Here is a 25,431-nt window from a genome sequence, read left to right as displayed (position 1 = left end):
AGAGAAGCCCATTTATTTCAGAAAAAGGTCAACTGTGAATTTGGTGGCCATTTTCAAAAACTGTGTAAGGTGCGTTAAGAAATAAAACAGAATCAGGGGTGGTAGTCACTTACCTTCACTACCAGTTCGCAAAAGTGAGTGCATGCGCCACCTCTGCACATGCATGGGGCCTTCCACGCATGTGCAGCGCATCAAAAACGGGACGTGATGACGTCCGGGTGGGTGGGCGGAAGCTGCCGCAGCAGCCACTACCATTTTGCCCGAACCGGATATAACCAGCTGAATACCACCATAGAATAGAATAGAATAGAATAGAAATAGAATAGAATAGAATTCTTTATTGGCCAAGTGTGATTGGACACACAAGGAATTTGTTTTGGTGCATACACTCTCAGTGTACATAAAAGAAAAGATACATTCATCAAGAATTATAAGGTACAACATTTAATGATAGGCATAGGGTATAAATAAGCAATCAAATCATATTAGGAAACAGTCTATATAAATCATAAGGATACAAGCAACAAAGTTACAGTCATAAGTGGAAGGAGATGGATGATGGGAACGATGAGAAGATTAATAGTAGTGCAGACTTAGTAAATAGTTTAACAGTGTTGAGGGGATTATTTGTTTAGCAGAGTGATGGCATTCAGGGAAAATGTTCTTGTGTCTAGTTGTTCTGGTCTGCAGTGCCCTATAGCGTCGTTTTGAGGTAGGAGTTGAAATAGTTTATGTCCACGATGTGAGGGGTCTGTAAATATTTTCTCAGCCCTCTTTTTGACTCGTGTAGTATACAGGTCCTCAATGGAAGGCAGGTTGATAGCAATTGTTTGTTTTTTTGGTTTTTTTTTGCAGTTCTAATTATCCTCTGAATTCTGTGTCTGTCTTGTTGGGTTGCAGAACCAAACCAGACAGAGGTGTAGAATAGAATAGAATAGAATAGAATAGAATAGAATAGAATAGAATAGAATAGAATAGAATAGAATAGAATAGAATAGAATAGAACTGGAAGGGACCTTGGAGGTCTTCTAGTCCAACCCTCTGCTTAGGCAGGAAACCCTATACCACTTCAGACAAATGATTGTCCAACATCTTCTTAAAAACTTCCAGTGTTGGAGCATTTAAAACTTCTGCAGGCAAGTTGTTCCACGGGTGAATTGTACTCACTGTCAGGAAATTTCTCCTTAGTTCTAAGTTGCTTCTCTCCTTGATTAGTTTCCACCCATTGCAAATACTTGACAAAACTTCTTCAAATATCTTAAGGGCTCTTTTAACAGGTCAGCTGTCCACTGTTTCACTGTTGCAATCATACAAATCCAGTTCGTACAGGTAGACCTCGGTTTACAACCACGGTTGATCCCAAAGTTAATGTTGCTAAGCAGGAGAATTGTTAACTGAGTTTTGCCCCATCATACACCCTTTCTTGCCACAGTTGTTAAGTGAATCACTGCAGTTGTTAACTTAGTAACACGGTTGGTACATGAATCTGGCTTCCCCCGTCGACTTTGCTTGTCAGAAGGTGACAAAAGGGCAGTGATGGGATTCAGCCAGTTTGTTGTGGCTCCGTTGCCTGAGCCTGGGCTATCGACAGATGCAGACTCTGAGAGTGAGGGGGAGGAGTTGGCAAGGCCTCCCTCTCCAGGACCCTCCTCTCTGGCAATGCCTCCGGAGGACACCGAAGGCCAAACAATAGGCTCAGAGCCAAGCACGTCCCCGCAGCCACAGGTGGACAGCGATGAGGAAGATAAGTGCTGGCTGGACCCGCGACAGAGGCGCAGGGAGAAGCGTGCACAGCAGAAGGGAAGGCATGCCAGAGATTAGCTGAGTCACTGGACCACACCCCACAGGGTATAAATGTGGGTGTGGTGGCCGGTTCAGTTTGTGACGAGCAAAAACTGGAAATACTCCATGATCTCTGCGTTACTGGACTTTGCCTGCTTTATCGGACTGCATTTGGACTAATCCTTGTATTATTGACACTCTGCCTGTTTTATCGGAATGCTGCAGTCTAATCTTTGTTTTGTGTGAGTAAAGTCTGAGTTGGCAGCTAGCCACTGGGTTGCTGCCAGCTTTATCATCAAAGAGTTTTGTCGTGTGGCTTATTAACTTCGGGCCATCTATGGGGGTGTGTGCGTGGTACGGGGACAAAACAAAGTTCGCACCACTTCGGGAGAACCGGTTGTTAACTTTCTGAGCAGTTTGATGAACTGGTTGTTGGAAAAAATCATTAGAGCAGAGAACCAGTTGTTAAATTATTTGAATCCCACCACTGCTTCCCCTGGAGTGAAGTGGAAATGGAGATTTTACAGTATCCTTCCCCTGCCACGCCCACCAAGCCATGCTTACCAAGCCACACCCACAGAACCGATAGTAAAAAATTTTGAACCCACCACTGCAAAAGGGGATCACAAGACTCCGATCACTGCAAACTTCATAAATACAAATCAGTTGCCACGTGACCATGGGGATGCTGCAACGGCAGTAAGCATGAAAAACACTTTTTTAAGTCACTTTTTTCGCTGCCATTGTAATTTCAAACAGTCACTAAACGAACTGTTGTAATTTGAGGACTACCTGTATTATTCGTGTGGAGAAGAGCAACAAAGGTCGGGAAGCTAAGCCATATAATGAATGATTAAGGGAACCAGTTATGTCTAGTCCTGGGATGTCAAACTCGATTTCATTGAGGGCCACATCAGGGTTGTGTTTGATCTCGGAGGGCCAGGGTGGACATGTCACTCGTGTCAGGGGCGCCTGTCGCGGCTCGAGCGCTCTGCCAGCGAAAACAGGCTCCCAAGCTCTGTTTTCAGCTGGGACAGCCTCCTGCAACCCTCTGCCAGCGAAAACGGAGCTCAGGAAGGCCCGTTTTCGTAGAAAGGGAGGAAGGAGAGAGGAGTGGGGGGGGGAGTAGAAGGGGAGTAGAGGAGGAATGAAGAAAGTAGAAAGGGACAGAAGAAGGAAGAGGAGGGAAGAAGAAGAGGAAAGGTTGTAGTAAAACAAAGAAGAGGAAATGGTAAAGGAGCAGCCCCGAACAAATAAAAATGAAAGTTAAAAGGATAAGATGAATGATCAATGATGGATAAGACACCGTACACTTAAATATGTTTATGAGAAATAAAAATTTAAAAAAAATATGGAAAAAAAAAGGAAGATCTATTTTAGTTGGAAGAGGCACCAAGGGCCAGTCCAGAGGTGAGTTGCTCCCGGTTCTGTCCGGTTCTTGCGAACCGGTAGTAAAAGCAGTGGGAGGCTCTGCCTACCTGCCTGAACGTCATAATGGACGATCTGCGCATGCGCAGAAGCGCACGTGCATCTCCTGTTGCGAACTGGTAGTAAAGGTAAGTAGAACCCACCCCTGGGCCAGTCCTTCACTGTTTGCAGGGTGGCACCGCAGGCCAGATCTAAGCACCCCGTGGGCCAGATCCGGCCCACGGGCCTTGAGTTTGACACCCCTGGTCCAGGGGTGAAATGCTCCCGGTTCGGACCGGATCGCCCAATCCGGTAGCGATGGTGGCGGGTGGTTCAGAGAACTGGTAGCAAAAATCCCCAGCATGCCCAGCTGAGCCGCGCGATCGTCAGAGGCTGTTTTTTTTACTTTTAAAAGGATTTTTTCTACAACCTCTTCGGCCAAAAAAATGCTTTTAAAAGTTAAAAAAAAAAGTTTCTGATGATCATGCGGCTCAGCTGGGATCGTCAGAGGCTTTTCAAAGCATTTTTTTCTGCAACCCCTTCGACCGAAGAGGTTGTAGGGAAAAAAAATGCCTTTAAAAGCCTCTGGCAATCCCAGCTGACTTGCCTGATCGTCAGAGGCTTCTAAAAGCATTTTTTTCTGCAACCTCTTCAGCCGAAGAGGTTGTAAGAAAAAAAATGTCTTTAAAAGCCTCTGGCGATCCCAGCTGATTTGCCTGATTGTCAGAGGCTTCTGAAAGCATTTTTTTCTGCCGAAGAGGTTGTAGGGAAAAAAATGCCTTTAAAAGCCTCTGGCGATCCCAGCTGACTTGCCTGATCATCAGAGGCTTCTAAAAGCATTTTTTTCTGCAACCTAAGGTTGTAGTAAAAATGCTTTTAAAAGTAAAAAAAAAAAGCCTCTGATGATCGCGTGGCTCAGCTGGGATTGTCAGAGGCTTTGAAAAGCATTTTTTTCTGCAACCTCTTAAGGTTGTAGAAAAAATGCTTTTCAAAGCCTCTGGCGATCCCAGCTGACTTGCCTGATTGTCAGAGGCTTCTAAAAGCATTTTTTTCTGCAACCTAAGGTTGTAGAAAAAAAGCTTTTAAAAGTAAAAAAAAAAAAAAGTTGGCCACACCCATCCAGTCACATTACCCCCACCTCCCACCAAGCCACGTCCACAGAACCGGTAGTAACAAATTTTAGATTTCACCCCTGCCCTGGTCTAGTTTAATGAAGAGAAGGATTAGGGGTGATATGATAGCTGTCTTCCAATACTTATTTATTTTATTTATTTTATTTATTAGATTTTTATACCGCCCCCTCTCCCGAAGGACTCGGGGCGGTGAACAGCCAAAGTTAAAAACATACAATATAAACAATTAAAATACGTTTAAAACAGAATTAAATCTAAAGTGGCTCCCCAATTTAAAATGCCTTACCCATACCCCTATAAAAAGACGAATTTAAAATTTAAAAATTTAAAATTTCCACATTTAAAAAGGGGGAAGATTTAGGCCAGGCCAGCTTGATAAAATAGAAAAGTCTTAAGCGCGCGGCGGAAGGTGCGCAGATCCGGGATCCTACGTATCTCCGGGGGGAGCTCGTTCCAAATCGTAGGTGCCCCCAGAGAGAAGGCTCTCCCCCTAGGGGCCGACAGCCGACATTGTTTGGCCGACGGCACCCAGAGGAGCCCCTCTCTATGGGAGCGTACTGGCCGGTGGGAGGCTATTGGTGGTAGCAGGCGGTCCCGTAAATAACCAGGTCCTAAGCCATGGAGCGCTTTGAAGGTGATAACCAGAACCTTGAAGCGCACTCGGAAGACCACCGGGAGCCAGTGCAGCTCGCGCAGGAGAGGTGTCACATGGGAACTCCATGTCGCTCCCATCACCACCCGCGCGGCCGCACTCTGCGCCAGTTGGAGCCTCCGAGTGCACCTCAAGGGGAGCCCCATGTAGAGAGCGTTGCAGTAATCCAGACGAGAAGTAACGAGAAGTAACTTGAAGGGCCATCACACAAGAAGAGAGGATTAACATGTTCTCCAAGGGGCCTGACGACAGGGCAAGAAGCAATGGGCGGAAGTTCATTAAAGGGAGATCGAACCTGGAAATAAGTATGAATTTCTGAAGCTGAGAACAATTCATTAATGGAACAGTTCGCCTCCCAAAGTTCAAGTGGTCCATCGCTGGTGGTTTTCAATGTATTTGTCGGGGTCATGCAACATATTTCCAATTTGAACTGTTCAAATTCCAACGTGTTCTGCTCCAAGCGCACAACTCTCATTTTGAAGAAGACAACAGCTCTTTCAAGCACAACATGGGAATTTTTGAGCATCTGGAGAGTATTTAGAACTCTATTTTTTATTTTTATTTTTTAATTTGATTTATATGCTGCCCTTCTCCGGAGACTCAGGGCGGCTTACAATGCGTTAAGCAATAGCCTTCATACTTTTGTATATTTATACAAAGTCAGCTTATTGCCCCCACAATAAACAAACTCTAAATATTCTAAGGGGGTCAAATTCACTTACCTTCGCTACCGGTTCGCATATGTGAATGTTCGCGCCTCCTCCTCGCATGCACGGAGTCTTCTGCACATGCGCAGAGGGTCAAAAACAGGACGTGAGGACGTCCGGGCGGGTGGGCAGAGCCTCCCGCCACTGGCCCTACCGGATCGCGTGATCCGGATAGAACCGGCTGAATTTCACCACTGCTCTGTTTCAGTTGGAAAATACTTCGTGCCGAATTTGAAACACCTTCAGACCCTGGTCTCTGCCTGATGAATGAGACGAATCAGAGATCAACATCGAAGGGGGAAATCATTCTAACATGAGAAATGCACAAATCCATTAAGAAGTTAAGGCTTGTTCATTAAGAGTTGTTTCCTCCCACAAATACCTCTGTATAGCTTTGCTGCGTTGTTACTTTTGTTCCATCCGAGGGACTGAAAAACGCACCTTCAGATCAAACAGGAGTTAGGGATTGATTGCAGCGGTTTGCCCAAGAATTCCTGCAAGACGTATCCTTTAAGGATCAGAGGAAAAGATGGGAACATTTTTCTACAAAACCACTACTGTTTAGATACTTAGGAAGAACCATATGTTTGCTTCAGAAGGAGAGGAATGTTTTTAGGAAGAGGTTCAATCCCGCAAATATGCAGGGAGCAGCTGATGAATACCCATATAAACCGTAAGAGCGCGGTATGCAAGAAGAGGAAACGGATATGGCCACAGACCCATACTGATAGAGACAAACAACAGATATCTTGTTAAAAGGAAGATACAGATCATCCCTCCGAAACACATGTGGCTGCCAAAAACAGCAAAGATCATAATTATGGAGGAATCTCACTGTTTATTGATTCCATGCTGGAGAATATATACACAACGTCTGCCTCCCTCCTTCCAACGTGGCTCGTCTTTGAAATCCTGAAGGCATCATCTGGCATCAATGTGCTAATCAATCCGTTGGAAGTACAGCGAATCTGCATGTTCGAACCGTATTTTTAAGACTTTGATGTCGGGTTACATAATTCATACGAACAGCCTGCAGCTGAACTTGGCACCATATGTCCGAGAACCTCCCTATTCATTTCCTGCTTACCCGTGGAATCCCTAATTATCAACTTTCCGATTTCTAGAAAGTATTCAAATGTGCACATTCATTCCACCTCTGAAACGAAATCGTGAGGTACCACTTTCAGAACTGCTTTGCAACTTAAGGATATGCGCTTCCCAAATACACTTCCCAAATAAACTGTACAAAGAACGGTTGCAGGAACTGGGTATGTCTAGTTCGGGGGTCAGCAACCTGCGGCTCCAGAGTCGCATGTGGTTCTTTGGGCCCTCTGCTGTGGCTCCCTGTCACAGGAGATCACTGGCTGGCCCTCCCCTCCCAGCCACTCCTCGCCTGGCCTGAGAAGGTAAGGGCGATGGCGGGGGATGTAGAAGCGGCCAGGGTAGAGACAGAGAGATACAGAGAGAGCGGGAGAGAGGGGGGAGGGAGGGAGGGGAGAGAGAGAGATGTCAAAAGGATTTTGTGGTTCCCGGTCTTTTTTAACAACTGGTTCTCTGCCCTAATGACCGGCTGGGTAGGCGTGGTTAGGGGGGGTCATGTGACTGGTGGAAGTGAGTGACATTGGGTTGGCCACGCCCACCCAGGTTTTGTGGCTCCCGGTGTTTTCTTTTCTGTGGGAAATGGCTCCAAATGGCTCTTTGAGTATTTAAGGTTGCAGACCCCTGGTCTAGTTTAAGGAAAAGAAGGACTAGGGGAGACATGATAGCAGTGTTCCACTATCTCAGGGGCTGCCACAAAGAAGAGGGAGTCAAGCTATTCTCCAAAGCACCTGAAGGCAGGACAAGAAGCAATGGGTGTAAACTAATCAAGGAGAGAAGCAACCTAGAACTAAGGAGAAATTTCCTGACACTGAGAACAATTAATCAATGGAACAACTTGCCTCCAGAAGTTGTGAATGCTCCAACACTGGAAGTTTTAAAGAAGATGTTGGATAACCATTTGTCTGGAGTAGTGTAGGGTTTCCTGCCAAAGCAGGGGGTTGGACTAGAAGACCTCCAAGGTCCCTTCCAACTCTGTTATTCTATTCTATACATGGCACAACAGAGGAGATCAGACCCACCAGGACAAGATTAAGCGGTCCATCTGCATTTGAAGGACAAACCTCACTCTTTTGAAGACAGTAAAGTCCATCTTTGGGCTAGAGAGGAAGCATTGGTCTGAAAGAGGGATAAAATAATCCATCCATGTTAGAATTAAACATCCCTCCCTCAAAAGCGGAGGAGGAATAAGATACCACCTATCTCCAGTCTCCAAGGCAGCCCTTGTGGCAATTCCAAGAAGATTCCACAACCAATTGCACCCTGATTCAGGTGACCCCGAGGGCACAGATAAATTCCCAAGGAGCCTCAGGAGCTCTCAGAGGGAGTACTAATGACCAGATGACTGCAAAGAAATGTAAGCCTTCCATCCCACCCTATTCTTCCATCACCTCGCCATCAGAACTGATGAAGCTCATTCCGTGACCGTTTCAACGGTCTTGTTTTGTGGCTCCCGGTGTTTTTTTTTTTCTGTGGGAAACGGGTCCAAATGGCTCTTTGAATATTTAAGGTTGCGGACCCCTGATCTAGACAAAAACACGATTGCCAGTGAAATATCACAGATAATTTTCTCAGGACTCAGCTGAACCTTTACAAGTGTAAGACATATGCTGGTACATCAAAAATATTGTTTTTTTTTTTGTTTTTTTTGATGTTCCACCCGGATAATGTCTTATTGCACTGATAAGTCTGCTTTGCAAGTAATCAGTCGTCACAATAAATCAGCACACAGAACCTGCCATTTCAATCTGGTATCCTGCAAATCATCCCTGATCTGAGTAACAAACTGCCCGTCTGAAATTAATTTCACTGATCAACTCAAGAAATGACCTGCTGTTGGAACTCCCGGCATTAAATTCATATGTTTTATAAAACCGCAGGAACTTTGGCAAGGGATTTCTCCCGATGCAGTTTTAAAGAAGCCTCACAGAGCTTTCATAATACAGGCAGACCTCCACTTATGACCACGGTTGACCCCAACCTTTCCGTTGCTAAGTGAGACCGTTGTTAAATAAGCCTCGCCCCATTGCACAACCTTCCTTGCCGCCGTTGTTCAGGGAATCACTGCAGTTGATTAAGTGCGCCACACGGTTCTTAAGTGAATCTGGGTCTTCCCCATTGACTTTGCTTGTCAGAAGGTCGCAAAAGGGGATCACATGATCCCGTCATAAATATGAACCAGTTGCCAAGCGTCTGAATTTGGGTCATAGGATCCTGAGAATGCTGCAACCGTCATGTGAAAAAACGGTCATAATGTCAAGTGCCAGGCATATCATGACATCCAGGCCAGGGGTGGATTCTAAATTTTTTTACTACTGGTTCTGTGGGCGTGGCTTATTTTGTGGGCATGGCTTGGTGGGGAGTAATGTGACTGGGTGGGTGTGGCCAACCTTTTTTTTTTTTAACTTTTAAAAGCATTTTATTTTAAAAGCATTTTATTTTAACATTTGTATTATATGTATTTTATCTGGCTGTTCACCGCCCTGAGTCCTTCGGAAGTAGGGCGGTATACAAATTCAATAAATAATAATAATAATAATAATAATAATAATTTTTTCTACAACCTTAAGAGGTTGCAGAAAACAATGCTTTGAAAAGCCTCTGCCGATCAGGCAACTCAGCTGAGATCGTCAGAGGCTTTTCAAAGCATTTTTTTTACCACCTCTTCGGCTGAAGAGGTTGTAGAAAACAATGCTTTGAAAAGCCTCTGATGATCCCAGCTGAGACGCAGGATCATCAGAGGCTTTTTTTTTTTTTTTTTACTTTTAAAAGCATTTTTTCAGCCGAAGAGGTTGTAGAAAAAATGCTTTTAAAAGTAAAAAAAAAAAAAAAAGCCTCTGATGAGGTGGGCGGGGTAAGCGAGCAGCGACAAGGCCGGGGACCGGTTTGGGGGCGTGGCCAGCCAATGTTATTGTAGGGGGGGTCACCTGCACATGTGTGGGGGGACAGGGGGAGCATGGGGGGTTGCGTGCACATGCCAGGGGGGCTGGGGCGCGAGGGGGTCATGCTCACATTGCATTATGGGTGCAGGCACGCATACATTGTGTCGCATGTGTGTGCACGTAATTTCGGCACGCTATAACAAAATGGCTACCCATCAATGTACTACATTGTATTTCTAGCAGGATTACCAGATTCTGTAACAGCTTTGTTCCCTCTGCCATCCGTTTGGTAAACTCGCAAGTTTCATTTTTCTCACCATGTACATGTATACATCCAGATTAGACTGTGTTGTTTCTCTGTGTCATGTAATATATGTGGGTATATGCATAATTTTGTATTGATTTATTTATTTTGTCATGTTTATGTAGTGTATATTAGAGGTGGAGATCCTTTGAGAACTGTACGCAACGAAATATCATACCACAAACTGGGTCCTCATTTTACCTACCTTAGAAAGGATGGAAGGCTGAGTCAACCTTGAGCCTGGTGAGATTCGAACTTACAGTAATTGCAGACAGCTGGTGTTAATCACAATGCTATCAGTCTGCTGAGCCACCAGCCACCATTTAGCGACTCCTTGAAGTTACAACCGCACTAAAAAAGTGACTTACAACCATTTTTCACACTTATGACCATTGGAACATCCCCATGGAGATGTGATCAAAGTCCACACACTTGGCAACTGCTTCATACTTATGACCGTTGCTGTGCACCAGGGTCATGTGATCCCCTTTTACGACCTTCTGTCAAGCGAAGTCAATAGGGAAGCCAGATTCGCTTAACGACCGTGTTGCTAACATAACAACTGCGGTGATTCTCTTAACACCTGTGGCAAGAAAAGTCATAAAACAGAACAAAGCTCACTTAAATACTGTCTCGTTTAGCAACAGAAATTTTGGACTCAATTGCGGTCGTAAGTCAGGGACTACCTGTAATTACAGGCAGGCCAAGTCCCTCATTCATTCCCCTTGCAGCTAAAGCTGACACTTTGCAATTTCTCGTTATATGCCATGTATAGTTTTTTAAAGCTTTTTTTAAAAAAATCCTATGGTGTATTACGAAGCGCCATGACTTGTAAAAAAAAAAAGAAGAAGAAGAAGAGTTGCAATATGCAAATAAAAACTTATTTCAAAAAGTGCTGAAGGCAGAAAGATTGGAAAGGATGCAGTGCCAGGGGTGAAATCCAGCAGGTCCTGACAGGTTCTGCAGAACCGGTAGTGGAAATTTTGAGTAGTTCGGAGAACTGACAAATGCCATCTTTGGCTGGCCCCAGAGTGGGGAGGGAATGGAGATTTTGCAGTATCCTTCCCCTGCCACGCCCACCAAGCCACACCATGCCCACCAAGCCATGCCCACAGAACCGGTAGTAAAAAAAATTGAATTTCACCACTGCGCAGTGCCCTCCTAATCGTCAGCGAGGAGATGAAGCTTCGTTTGGGTTTTTTTTAGACTTGGTGAGCAATTCGAACTGGGGAGTTTTCAAAACAACAACAACAACAAATAAAAAAGCAAGTTTCCCAAAAGGATTTGCACTTAACGTCCTTGGCAGCTACTGGAATTCACTGGTATGCATCCTTGAAATGGATTTTGAACACCTGCAGCTCTGGAGTTGCAGTTCAACTGTTTTGGGGAATTGCTTATATGCCATTTCATTCGATTTCCCCTAAGGAGGAAATTAATTTTACAACTATGTCAGTGGGTGGGAGGGAGGGTGGCTCTCTCCATGCTTTTTTTCTCTCTCCTGGCATCTTCCCTACCTTTGAAATCCTTGGGGGGGGGGAAGGGGGCAGGTGCATAAATAAAACAGCTTTTAATCAATTGCAAGTTTGCCCACAGCATCCCTCCAATGGGAAGTACACCTGTGGTAATAAAATCCTAGGGGTAAATAACTCACTGAATTTGCAAGGAGCGGCGGCTGAGTTAGTCAGCAGGCAACCTTTAAGCAAAACCATTTGCAAAGGGCATTGCTAAGAAGAATGCAACGAATGTTTTCCAGGAAATGCAGAGGTCAGTCTCTAACAGCACAATGCAGGACAATACAGGTTGTCCTTGCCTTACAACAGTTCATTTAGTGACCGTTCGAAGTTACAAACAGCACTGAAAAAAAGAGGGGCTTTTATGACCAGTTTTCATATTTACAGCTGTTGTGGCCCGTACACGGCCTGTGCAGTTAGTAGCTGATTCAGACAGTGAGGAGGCTGGTGTGGTGCTGCGCCAGCAGCCTGTGCAGCTGGCTCTTGAGTCGGACAATGAGGAGGATGGAGAAGATGTGGTGCCAGAGGCGGGTATTCAGCCAGGGCCTTCAGAACCTCCAGAAGCTCCCTTAAGTGAAGAGGACGAAGAGGAGGAAGGAGCCTCTTCTCGATGCACAGGGGCGCAGAGCTGCCAAAAGGCAGGAGTGGCTCCTCAGGAGGAGGGGCAAATTGGGGCTAATTGGCCACTCCCTTAGCCTATTTAAGGAGGAACGCCGACTGAAGCAATTTGCAAGGAACAACTTCGTTCACATACCTTCATGTCTTGTCTTGCTTACCTTATCAGCTTCCTGCAAATTGCTTCTGGGCATTCTGCCAACCACAGTAAGCTTTCAGTATTATTCTTTGAATTCTTGGCAGCTGGTAATGCAGTTAATTAACAGCCGTCGTTGTAAAACACTGGTTTATTTAGTAAACTAAGGTTTGAACGGACTTTGTGTGTGCTGCGTTCTTTGGGGTCCGTAGCTGGGGCAGAACAGCGGCATCCCCATGGTCATGTGATCAAAATTTGGACGCTTGGCAACGGTCTCAAATTTATGACTGTTGCAGTGTCCCCCGGGGTCACGTCCTCAACTTTTGCGACCTTCTTATCAGCCAAGTCAACGGGGAAGGCAGATCCACTTAACGACCATGTTACTAACTTTACGACTGCAGTGATTCGCTGAGCAACGGTGGCAAGAAAAGTCGTAAAACGGGGACAAAACTCACTCAAATAGTTCAACTGTGTTGCAAGTCGAGGAAAATTGGGGACCCACAGAATCACACTTAGAGTTTGTTTTTTTTAAAAAAATATTCTTGAGTCTGATGCTTTGTTCGACAGCACTTTCACTTCCCAGGATTTTTTTTAAAAAAAATATGTATTATTTTAAAGAAAGCTAGTAGGTATTAAAACAGGTATCAGGGGACACCCAAGCCACCACAGATTCAGCCTGGGGATTAAAAGGTACCAAACCAGTTTCAACACCTTTGAGACAAATTGACCGCTTCTGGAAGAAGTGAAGGACTTCATTATTATTATTTTTCCCCCTTTTTTTTGGTAAAACAAGGCTGCCACAGTAATGCAGAACCAGGTGGGCACGGCTGCAATAACCTGCGGCGTTTTCATGTTTTGGTTTGCCTGGATAGCCGCAGGTGCTTATTGGAGCAGACAGCTCTGCCATTAAGCACACCTGGAGCTGTACTTCCAGTAACTCATTTGGAAATTGGAAAGATGGATGAGACACAGAGCCATGTATAAGATCATAGGGCTGGATAGCAAACTTCATGAGCTTGCCATCTCGTATTATAAACCTTGGCACTCCCCTGGCTTTCCTTATTTATCTAAACTGCAGGTTTTAGCACCAGCTCTGCGAGCCGTTAAAAACAAGGAAAGGATTATGCTTTCCACCAGTAAGGGTAGTCCTCGAATTACGGCCACAATAGGGCCCAGGATTCTTGGAGTCGTAGTGGGCAACCAATTAAATGTGAGCCAGCAATGTGTGGCAGCGGCAGTCAAAAAAGCCAATGCAATCCTAAATTGCATTAACAGAGGCAGAGGTGGGTTTCAGCAGGTTCTTACCAGTTCTGGAGAACCGGTAGCGGAAATTTTGAGTAGTTCGGAGAACCGGTAGTAAAAATTCTGACTGGCCCTGCTCCCATCTATGCCTCCCAAGTCCCAGCTGATCGGGAGGAAATGGGGATTTTGAAGTAACCTTCCCCTGGATTGGGGAGGGAATGGAGATTTTACAGTATCCTTCCCCTGGAGTGGAGATGGGAATGGAGATTTTACAGTATCCTTCCCCTGCCACGCTCACCAAGTCACACCCACAGAACCAGCAGTAAAATTTGTTGAAACCCACCGCTGAACAGAGGGATACAATCAAGATCAAGGGAGGTACTAATACCACTCTATAAAGCCTTAGTAAGACCCCACCTAGAATACTGCATCCAGTTTTGATCACCACACTATAAAAAAATAGCCAGCAGTTCGAATCTCACCGGCTCAAGGTTGACGCAGTCTACCATCTTTCGGAGGTGGGCAAAATGAGGACCCAGATTCTTGGGGGCAATAGGTTGACTCTGTAAACCGCTTAGAGCAGGGGTGTCAAACTTGATTTCATTGAGGGCTGCATCAGGGTTGTGTTTCACCTCAGGGGGGCAGAGTAGCCATGGCCAGGGGGGGCATGGCCAGCTCAATGTCGCTTGTGTTGGGGGCGCCTGCGGTGGCCTGAGCTCTCTGCCAGCAAAAACAGGCTCCTGAGCTCCGTTTTCGGCTGTGACAGCCTCCTGCAACCCTCTGCCAGCAAAAACAGAGCTTGGGAGGGCCGCCGTGGCTCCCCCAAATTCTGTTTTCACTGGCAGACACACCGCAGGCCGGTCCTTTGCTGTCTCCAGTGTGGCCCCACGGGCCAGATCTAAGCATCCCACAGGCCGTATGCGGCCCCCGGGCCTTGAGTTTGACACCCCTGGCTTAGAGAGTGCTGTAAAACACCACAAAGCGGTATACAAATCTAAGTGCTATTGCTCTCCGTCCATACTAAATTTTGTGTTGGCAGATCGTGCCATTTTTACCTCAAAAGAAACCGATCAAACATTTGTTTGCATTTCGTATTTCACCCTTCATTCTACAGTACATTGTTGATTAGATTCAAATGCCATCTGTCTAGGTTTCTCAACCCTGTCTTCTCCCAAACACTCAGAGTGGGTTATTTCATTTTCAGTATTTTTATATACATATGACAGGAAGACCTTTGCTTTCTAAATTGTGGAGTAATGTGTTAGAAAGCTATTACACCAATGTACACAGGCCTACACACACCTCCCACTGCTATTGTTCTTTGCATTTACAAAAGATATATATATATATATATATATATATATATACATACATACATACATACACATATATATTTGCAAGACCTATTGAGATAAATTCTTTTATTCCCAAGATACTTATACACATATATATATTTGCAAGACCTATTGAGATAAATTCTTTTATTCCCAAGATATTTTCTACCAAACCATTCACAACTATCAAGCTGAAGTAGAGAGAGAGAGAGAGAGAAAGGGAAAGAGAGAATATTTATTCTTAGCAATGAGAAAGTTGGTTATCGCTGCCCCTTTCCAGGTGAAAAAACATTTGCATTATTGTAACCAATTCACTTGTGCTGACTGAAAAGCTACACAAACACACCTGGAGCTTTCAAAAAAGAAAAAGAAAAAAGGACTTAATCGTATATTAAGGTAAACATGTTAAGGACAAGAATATTTTGAGTCATTAAAAAGGGTTCGTAGCTCTCCGTGTGTTATTTAAAATAAATGCTCTTTTCTGTTTGTTGGATGTATACAGTATGTGTGTGTGGGGGGGGGAATTAATGTGTGCGAGAATGCTACAAACTGAAGAATGCCCTCAATTATATGACATAAAAGGTAAAGGTTCCCCTTGCACATATGTGCTAGTCGTTCCCAACTCTAGGGGGCGGTGCTCATCTCTGTTTCAAAGCCGAAGAGCCAGCGCTGTCCGAAGACGTCTCCGTGGTCAAGTGGCCGGCATGACTAAACGCCAAAGGTGCACGGAACGCTGTTACCTTCCCACCAAAGGTGGTCCCTATTTTTCTACTTGCACTTTTTACGTGCTTTCGAACTGCTGGGTTGGCAGAAGCTGGGACAAGTCACGTTACGCAGCACTAGGGATTCAAACTGCTGAACTGCCGACCTTTCGATCGACAAGTTCAGCGTCTTAGCCACTGAGCCACCGCATCCCTATCATGACATAAATAGCAAAAACAAAAAACTTTTGGATTACTTTCCACTATTTCTTGACACGGCCAATAAGGCACTTTACCTTCCTCTGATCATTTTCAGAAAGCTACAGATGAATCTTCAGGAACCAATAAAAAGGCAAACATCTGAAGATTTATTTTGTAGATTCCCCCCACCCACCCAAAATCAAGTTGCTTTATCTAATTTCCATGTATCAAGACTCCTTTACAATCTTTAGGAAATCGTGTTAGGAAACTAAATAAACAATATAAATCGTAAAGATACAAGCAGCAAAGTTATAGCCATAACTAGAAAAAGAGATAGGTAATAGGAAGAATGAGAATAGTAATACAATCTTAGTAAATAGTTTGACAGTGTTGTGGGAATTACCGTATTTTTCAGAGTATAAAACGCACCGGAGTATAAGACACACCTTAGTTTTGGGGGAGGAAAATAAGAAAAAAGCTGATTGGCAAGTGGATCGGCCTCCCGGAATACCCCCAATCAGCTGTTCCCAGAGGGTGAATTTTAGCAACAGGTTCCTTGGTTGTGAGCTCTGCGCCTTGCTTTTTTTTTTGCTTTTTTTTTTCTGCCTCTGAAACTTCTGAAACTCTGTTTCAGAAAAAACTTTTTTTCCTGCCTCTGCAAGCCTCCGAAACAAGAGCTTCAGAAAAAAAGCCTCTGAAGCTCTGTTTGGGGCTTTTTTTCTGAAGCTTCGTTTCTTGATGCTTTTTTCAGCCACTGAAACCTCTGTTTGAGAAGCTGGAGTTTAAGATGCACCCAGATTTTCACCCTCTTTTTTGGGGGGAAAAGGTGCGTCTTATACTCCGAAAAATACAGTAGTTGTCCTTGTGTCTAGTTGTTCTAGTGTGCAATGCCCTATAGCAGTGATGGCTAACTTTTTTGTCATCGGATGCCAGGAGTGGGGGGGGCTGGGGAGGCATGCGCGCACGTGCCCCCACTCATAATTTTATGCATCCCGCCCCCATGCATGCACGCGCGACCCCCCCTCCCCCCTCCTGCACGCAACGGCCCGGTAGGCCCGTTTTTCTCTCTCACCTGGCTCCAGAGCCTCTCTAGGAGTCTGGGGAGGGCAAAAACTGCCTTCCCCACCCCCCCGGAGGCCCGTTTGCTAACTTTTGGTGGGCCCAGAAGGCCTGAAAATCAACCGGATGGCACGTGCATGCGCGCCAGAGTTGAGCTCCTGTGCCCACTGATATGGCTACATGTGCCACCTGTGGCACACGTGCCATAGGTTCGCCATCATGGCCCTATAGCGTATAGAAGTTGAAACAGTTTATGTCCAGGATGTGAGGGCTCTGTAACAGTGGTGGGTTGCCCCCGGTTCAGACCGGTTCTATATGACCCCGACGTCATCAGGCGCAGAACTGCGCGTTCAGCCCCATTGCGAACCGATAGTAAAGCTAAGTAGAACCCACACCTGGTCTGTAGATATTTTTCACAGCCCTCTTTTGGACTCATGCAGTGTACAGGTCCTCAATGGAAGGCAGGCTGGTAGCCATTGTTTTTTGCCGAATGACTTTTAACTTTGTTTTTTGCCGAATAGTATTTTAACTTTGTACTGTGGTTATTGTGGATTTTATTGTTGTGAGCCGCCCTGAGTCCATTGGAGATAGGGCGGCATATAAGTTAAATAAAATAAATAAAATAAAATAAAATAAAATAAAATAAAATAAAATGAAATAAAATAAAATAAAATAAAATAAAATAAAATAAAATAAAATAAAATAAAATAAAATAAAATAGGGAAACAGGTGGTCTTCAAGATAGCCAACACACCCTGTAAAGAACATTTTTGTGTTACAGTAATTAATCATCAATATGCTTATATATCTCTCTCTAGATGGTGCAATCTCCCTCTCTCTCTCCCTCACGCACATGAGATCCATGGCTGGCTCCCCCTGTCACAGGACTCATGAATCAGCTGCTTACGTCAACATCCTTGCATTTTTCTACCCTGCCTGGAGAACATCTGGCTATTCGTGTTGCCATTTGCCGAGACCCTGGCGCTGGGCATACTTGCCAAGGACTCTGCCGGGGAAGGCTTATTGCAAAGGCAAAGAGGTGGGCGACCTTTTTCTGATCCTTTCTGGTGACTGATCCTGTGCCAGCCAATTGCCCAGGTGAGGGTTCTTTCACAACTTGATCTGATGAGTCTTTATATTTGAGTGATCAGCTGGGGAAGCAAACATCTGAAGCACAACAGCTGATGATTTCAAGGTGTGAGGCCCTGGACTCTAGGCCGGGGACATTCCCTCTTCTCCTAAAAAGTCTGTCTTCACTCACAGTGACTTGCCTGGGTAAATCCATATAAATTTATTGGCAGCATTTTGAGAAATGGATTGCCCTGGCCCAGGGGTGCAATTCAGCAGGTTCTGACCGGTTCTGGAGAACCGGTAGCGAAAATTTTGAGTAGTTCGGAAAACCAGCAAATACCACCTCTGGCTGGCCCCAGAGTGGGGTGGGAATGGAGATTTTGCAATATCCTTCCCCCAGGAATGGGGAGGGAATGAGGATTTTGCAGTATCCTTCTCCTGCCACGCCCACGAAGACACACCACGCCCACCAAGCCACGCCCACAGAACCAGTAGTAAAAAAATGTGAATTCCACCACTGCCCTGGCTGCCTTCTTAGGGCTGGGAAAGGGTTTGGGCAAAAGCCACTCAATTGGCTTCATGCCTAAGGCAGGACTGGAACTCATGGCCCATTGGTTTCTGGCCTTAAACCAATTCAAACAGTGGGACAAAGTCCATGCATCTTAAAAGTTGAGAAAAACTGATATAGAGCTATGTCAAGGGTCAGCAACTTTAAACGCTCAAAGAGCCACAAAGGTCTTAACCGGAAGCCCCCCATTCAATTCTGGAGCTGACCGGATGTCAGGTTCCCCCACCATAGTCTCCTCCTAGCGCAGCATCCTTTTTCCTCTGTCGACCGGAAGTCCAGTTCCCTCACCATAGAGTCTCCTCCTAGCGTGGCATCCTTTTTCCTCTACCTGTCCTAACTGAAACCCCTATCAATTGTGGAGCCGACCGGTAACAGGGAGCCACAGCAGAGGGATGAAAGAGCCACATGCGGCTCCAGAGCTACAGATTGCTGACCCCTGGGCTACGCATTCTCCTTCCCTTCTCTTTTTTCCCCACCACAAGCCTGTGAGGTGGGTTGGGCTGAGAGAACATGACTGACTGAAAGTCACCTAGCTGGTCATAAGTTGATGACTACCTTATTCTTTATAGCAATAACCCTTAGACTTATATACCACTTTACAGTGCTTTACAGCCCTATCTAAGTAGTTTACAGAGTCAGCCTATTGCCCCCAACAATCTGGGTCCTCATTTTACCCACCTCGGAAGGATGGAAGGCTGAGTCAACCTTGAGCCTGGTGAGATTTGAACTGCCAAATTGCAGGCAGCCGGCAGTCAGCAGAAGTAGCCTACAGTATGCACTCTAACCACTGCGCCATCGTGGCTTATGGGAAAATTTTGTTTGGTGCTCATCATTTTGGGTACCGGACCCAGGGGTGAAATGCTCCCGGTTTAGCCAAACCAGTAGCGATGGCGGGCGGTGGTTCAGAAAACCGGTAGCTATGGCTGTGCCAGGCTCCACCCACCCACCCAGTTGTCGTTACTTCCTGGTTTTAACCAGGAAGTAACCTGTTTTTTACCCTCTGCGCATGCGCAGAGGGCCCGCACAACATGTGCACTTCCGAACCGGTTGGGAAGGTAAGTAGATTTCACCCCTGACCGGAACCAATTAAGGATGAGTACCCAGATATCACTGTAGCAATGGGGCAAATTGTCTCCTGTGAAACATTTTACCAATTCTACACAACAACCTCTTAACTTTCAGTCCAGTATTCTTGTTGCAAGAAACTAGCAAGTGAACTCCAATGGTTAATCCAGGATTAGAAGACATAGAAACCAGCACCTGCCAAGGGAACACACATTCATCTCTTAAAAGCGAGTTTAACACCAAAAGAAAAGGGGGAAAAAAATCCTCAAACGGCGAGCTCATATGGTAGAATATTCCTCGACAGCTGAGAATTTGCAACTTTCCCTCTCATTATCTTCCAAAAAAGCATATGAAAGGCGCAGAGGTCATTGGTCGATTATGCAAAGCTGGGAATAGAGAAAAAGTGAACCGTGTTTTGCTCCAACCTGTTTCACTTTAAATTTGACAGCCAATGGGACACCATATGTCTGACAGCTGTCTAAGCAAAGTAAGACTTCCAAAAAGAAAAAGAAAGGGAAAAAAAATAAGAGGAATACAAATCCCCCAACACGGGGATCTGGATTTGCAAGATGGGTGGTTAGCAGGAAAAAAGCAGTAATATGTCAAAAATCCATTCAGGAGTCCATGGCTGCCTGGTCGGCAACTTTAAACACTCAAAGAGCGTTTGATCTAGCTAGTCAAGGTACAACTATCCCTTGACTAGCTAGATACCTGTACTTCGCTACAAAACTATGTGATCAGGCTAGATAAATTGACATTTACAGCTTGAAAAATAATGAGTAGTTACGATCGGCATCTCCTCTCCTCTTCTCTCCCTCAGGCTTGCCCCACAGAAGCCTCTCCTCCCCTATCCCCCTTCTCTCTCTCAGGCTTGTCTCACAGAGGCTTCTCCTATCTTATCCCCTTCTCTCCCTTTCAGGTGGGGAATGGAATGTCTAAACTCCCAGTCTGCAGGTCGGATGAGTCACACACTGGCCACGCCCACGCCAAAGTGGCAGTTGGAACAGAGTTCCTTTCAGGTGGGGAAGGGCAGTACAACATCTAACTGCTTAGCATCAGAGTGTGTTAATAATAATATAAGAAATACTAATGATCTGATGGTCATTTTGAAAAATCCTTTCTTAGCGAATACCTAGAAGCCAAGAGGAACATATGTGCCGAATTTCAAGTTTGTAGGCTTTACGGTTCTGGAGATTTCATGATGATGCATGAGCGGTATTTTCCTTTTATATGTATAGTTTTAACAACCGTTCAAAGCTACAACGGTGTTGAAAAAAGTGACTTACAACTCGTCCTCGCACTTACAACCATTGCAGCCTCCTTGAAGTCCCATGACCTGGTATGTGTTTATAATGATTGCAGGATCATGCAGGATCACATGATCGCCATTTGTGACCGTCCCAACCGGCTGCTGACCGGCAAAGTAGATCGGGGAAGCTGGATTCCTTTAATGACCCCAGCAAATAAGGCTGCAAAATCGGACGTGACCCACTAGCCTTCAGTGGTATTCTATGTCAAAATGGACGGCCAACAAATTTGATATAAATAAAATAAACCCCCATGCTGCTTAACGATGGAAGTTCCAGCCCCAACTGTATTTGTAAGTCAAGGACTGCCTGTATACACCCGACACAGGGAGAACACAAACCTCAACAGGCCTTCAATCATCTGCTGTTAATGATACAGAACTACAAAGCAAGTATTAAAAAGGAAAAACACTCTAGTACAGGGATGTCAAACTCGATTTCCTCAAGGGCCGCATCAGGGTTGTGTTTGACCTGTGGGGGGGAGTGGGCATGGCCAGTTCGATATCCTGCAGCCCTCTGCCAGCGAAAACGGAGCCCGGGAGGGTTACATGCGGCCCTCCCAGGCTCCGTTTTTGGCTGTGTCGGCCTCCTGCAGTCCTCTGCCAGCAAAAATGGAGCTGGGGAGGGCCATGCACAGTCCTCCTGAACTCCATTTTCGTTGGCAGAGGCACCGCGGGCCAGTCCATTGGCTGTTTCCAGGGCAGCCTTGTGGGCCAGATCTACCCAGCTGCTGTGGCCTAGTGGTAGAGCTCTTGCCTCACAATCAGGAGATTGTCTTCAATTGGTGGACGGATGGTCCTCAACTTATAACAGTGGATTTAGTGAACATTCAAAGTGACAATGGCACTGAAAAAAGTGATGTATGACTGTTTTTCACACTTACAACCACTGCAGCATCCCCATGGTTACATGATCATAATTCAGACCTTTGGCAACTGACTCATATTTATGACGGTTGCAGTGTCCCAGGGGGGCCCTGTGATCCCCTTTTGTGACCTTCAGACAGTTACAACTTTGTTGTAACTTGGGACGCCAGATTCACTTAACAACCATGTTACTGACTGAATAACTGCAGTGATTCACTTAATAACTGTGGCAAGAAAGGTCGTAAAATGGGAGTAAAACTCTCTTAACAACTGTCTCGCTTAGCAACAGAAATGTTGGGCTCAATTGTGGTCGTAAGACAAGGACTACCTGTATTTCCCTCTAAAATTATCGGGTTCTTTTAACCTTAGAATGAAGAAAAGGTTTCCGTTGGTATTTTTTCAGCCCAAAAACTAGTTTGTTCAATTACCAAGCTAGGTGATTTTTCTGAATGAGAGGTACATTTTATTTTGGGAATGTAAACAGTTGTCCTTTAGGGTCAATGAAGAAAGGATCTGACAGTCACCAATATTCATGGAAAGAGGCAAGCCACACATTGTGTCACTTCAGGGGCAAGGATGTTGCCCCGGGTGTCCAGTAGAGAAATATGGTCAGATTCCTGGCCTGCAGCTGGAAGGGCAAAAAGAGGAAAGACCCCCCAACATCAACCATGCAGACATATTCACAGGCAGTCTTCCTCATGGAGAGCACTTTCCTTTTATGCAAAACCTCAGCCTTTTTGATGGACCTTCAGAAATGGAAATAAATAGCTGAAATCCTCTAGCTGAATACCATATTTTTCAGACTATAAGACACACTTTTTTGTCTCCCAAAAGGGGATGAAAATGTCTGTATTTATAGACCAAATATTGCCAAAGCCCCGCCCACCCACCGGGCCTTTTTTTGGCCTTGTTCAGGCCTTTTTTCGGCCCATTTTCCGGGCTTTTTTCGGCCCGTTTTCGAGGCTTTTTTGGCCCATTTTTTAGGCTTTTTTGGCCTGTTTTCGAGGCTTTTTTTGGCCTGTTTTTTTGGCTTGTTTTTCAGCTCTTTTCGGCCTTTTTTCGAGGCTTTTTTGGCCCATTTTTAGGCTTTTTTGGCCTGTTTTCGAGGCTTTTTTTGGCCTGTTTTTTTGACTTGTTTTTCAGCTCTTTCCGTCCTTTTTTCGAGGCTTTTTGGCCCATTTTTTAGGCTTTTTTTCAGCTCATTTTTTAGGCTTTTTTTGGCCTGTTTTCGAAGCTTTTTGGCCTGTTTTTTGGCTTGTTTTTTCAGCTCTTTTCGACCTGTTTTCAAGACTTTTTTGGCCCATTTTCGAGACTTTTTTTTTGGCCTATTTTCAAGGCTTTTTTCAGCCCAATTTTTCAGAAAAAAACAACAATGGGGCACGCAGAGGCCAAAAACTTTTTTTGTTGTTTTTCTCTTCTAAATTTAGGTGCGTCTTATAGTCAGGTGCTTCTTATAGTCCAAAAAATATGGTACATGCATTAGGACATAGGGATATGCATTTATTTAAGACAACTTTCTCTAACCAGGTGCTCCTTAAATAAACCGATTTTTAACTCCCATAATATCCAATAAGCACGACTGGAGAATCCACTCTAACCCAGCAAGAAAATCATGGTTGGGGAAAGCTTCTTCGAATTCTTCTAATAGACCTCATGATGCACACACTCTCTTCAGTTTTGGACAGCTGTGTTTTAACCCAGGGGTCTTCCAAACTTGGCAACTTTTAAGACTTGTGTCTATGGAGGTTTTCAGTCATGGTTGTCCAAAATGTGCTTTTCCGAAGAAACTCCTTGGATGAGAAGCGAAACATTTTCAAGGAAAAACAAAGTCCAGTTTGCCTTTTGAAAAAGCACCTTTCGGATTAAGACTTGTGGGCTTCAACTCCAAGAATTCCTCCAAGGCTGAGGAATTCTGGGAGTTGAAGTCCACAAAGTCTTAAAGTTGCCAAGTTTGGAGATCCTCTGCTTTAACGGATAGATTTATTGCTCCTCAATTACCCTTCTTCACATCTTCTAAGATGGTCCATTAGGACCAAGTGGTCACTTACTTCTGCTGTTGTCTCTCTGAGATCCTGGATGCTTCAGCAGCTAATTTCCTGGCGATGAAATCTTCCCTTTTCAAGACTTCTCCACTTCCTCGAAAACCCAGCTCTACCAATTGGCGGGCCATTTCTTCATTCTGGAGAAGCAAATGAGAATTCAGGTGAACCTGAATTCCAATGACTTTCTAACTCTCTAACTTTACAGCAGGGATGAAATCCAGCAGGTTCTGACAGGTTCTGGAGAACCGGTAGCAGAAATTTTGAGTACTTCAGAGAACCGGCAAATACCACCTCTGGCTGGTCCCAGAGTGGGGTGGGAATGGAGATTTTGTAATATGCTTCCCCCAGGAGTGGGTTGGGAATGGAGATTTTGCAGTATCCCTTCCCTGCCACACCCACCAAGCCACACCACGCCCACCAAGCCCACCAACCCACGCCCACAGAACCAGTAGTAAAAAAAATTGGATTTCATCACTGCTTTACAGTAAATTTTTCATTTTGACTAAAGAACTTACTTGGATGAGTAACGAGACTCATTTAATAAACTTTGCTCCAGTTGCCACGATTTAACCTTTCTAGAAATGAGGTGAACCCGTAGAACACCAGGACTTTAATATTTACAGACCAGCAGAGTTAGTCGAAGTTGTTTTACGACGTTTCTTGCCACATTCGTTCAGTGAATCCCTGCAGTTATTAAATGAGTAAACTGATTATTAAATGAATCTGCGATTCCCCATTGACTTTGCTTGTCAGAAGGTTGCAAAAGGGGATCGCATAACCCCAGGACACTGCAAGCGTCATAAATGTGAGCCAAGCATCCGAATGTAAATCACTTGACTGTGGGGAGGGGGGGAATGCTGCAATGGTCATAAGTGCGAAAAATGGTTGTAACTCACTTTTTTCAGTGCCATTGTAACTTCGAACGGTCACTAAGCGAACTGTTGTAAGTCAAGGACTACCTGCATTAATAGGGATGTTTGTTTTCTTCTGCTACTCCATAAAGCAGAGGTCTTCAAACTTGGCAGCTTTAAGATTTGTGGACTTCAACTCCCAGAATTCTCCAGCCAGTTATGCTTTAAACTATGCTGGCTGGAGAATTCTGGGAGTTGAAGTCCACAAGTCTTAAAGCTGCCAAGTTTGGGGACCTCTGCCATAAAGTATGATGTATACATCAGATAACAATACCACTATTATGAGCCATGGTAGCACAGTGGTTAGAATGCAGTACTGCAGGCTACTTCTGCTGACTGCCGGCCGCCAGCAGTTCGATCCTGACCGGCTCAAGGTTGACTCAGCCTTCCATCCTTCCAAGGTCAGTAAAATGAGGACCCAGATTGTTGAAGGCAATATGTTGACTCTGTAAAACCACTTAGAGAGGGCTCAAAAGCACTGTGAAGTGGTATATAAGTGCTATTGCTATGAGGACCGATATATAGCAGAGAGGAATAAATGGAAAGAAATTTATTTATTTATTTATTATATTTCTATACCGCCTTTCTCCCGTAGGACTCAAGGCGGTGTACAGTCAAGAAAAATATAGACACACAAACATCATAAAATTGCTAATTAAAATTATTACTTAGTTTTTTCAATTAAATAAAACCCAGAATTAGATCACATTTAAAAAATCATTCACATGTTCATATGGAACATCAGGGTCTTGAGGGCACGGAGGAAAGCACGGAGATCAGGGATATTCCGTATCTTCGGGGGCAGTTCATTCCAAAGGGTTGGAGCCCCCACAGAGA

At 44.8% G+C, this 25,431-nt stretch overlaps 1 protein-coding gene across 4 annotated transcripts in view; it reads right to left on the bottom strand.

Annotated features, from left to right (window-relative positions):
• CFAP299 (cilia and flagella associated protein 299) overlaps positions 1 to 25,431 on the bottom strand; it is a 297,677-nt gene that overhangs the window by 259,261 nt on the left and 12,985 nt on the right. For all 4 annotated transcript variants that reach the window (XM_034431205.3, XM_034431206.3, XM_034431201.3 and 1 more), the window contains exon 2: positions 23,690 to 23,820. In XM_034431205.3, the coding sequence (XP_034287096.2) occupies positions 23,690 to 23,811 (122 nt within the window). In that variant the 5' untranslated portion in view covers positions 23,812 to 23,820. The remainder of the gene's footprint in view (positions 1 to 23,689; positions 23,821 to 25,431) is intronic.

Source organism: Pantherophis guttatus, chromosome 8 (assembly GCF_059756535.1).
Source record: "Pantherophis guttatus breed Tessera chromosome 8, ASM5975653v1, whole genome shotgun sequence".
NCBI classification, from domain to species: Eukaryota; Metazoa; Chordata; class Lepidosauria; order Squamata; family Colubridae; genus Pantherophis; species Pantherophis guttatus.
The sequence above is the reverse complement of the archived record's forward strand: the minus strand, read 5'-3'. Positions and strand labels throughout refer to the sequence as shown.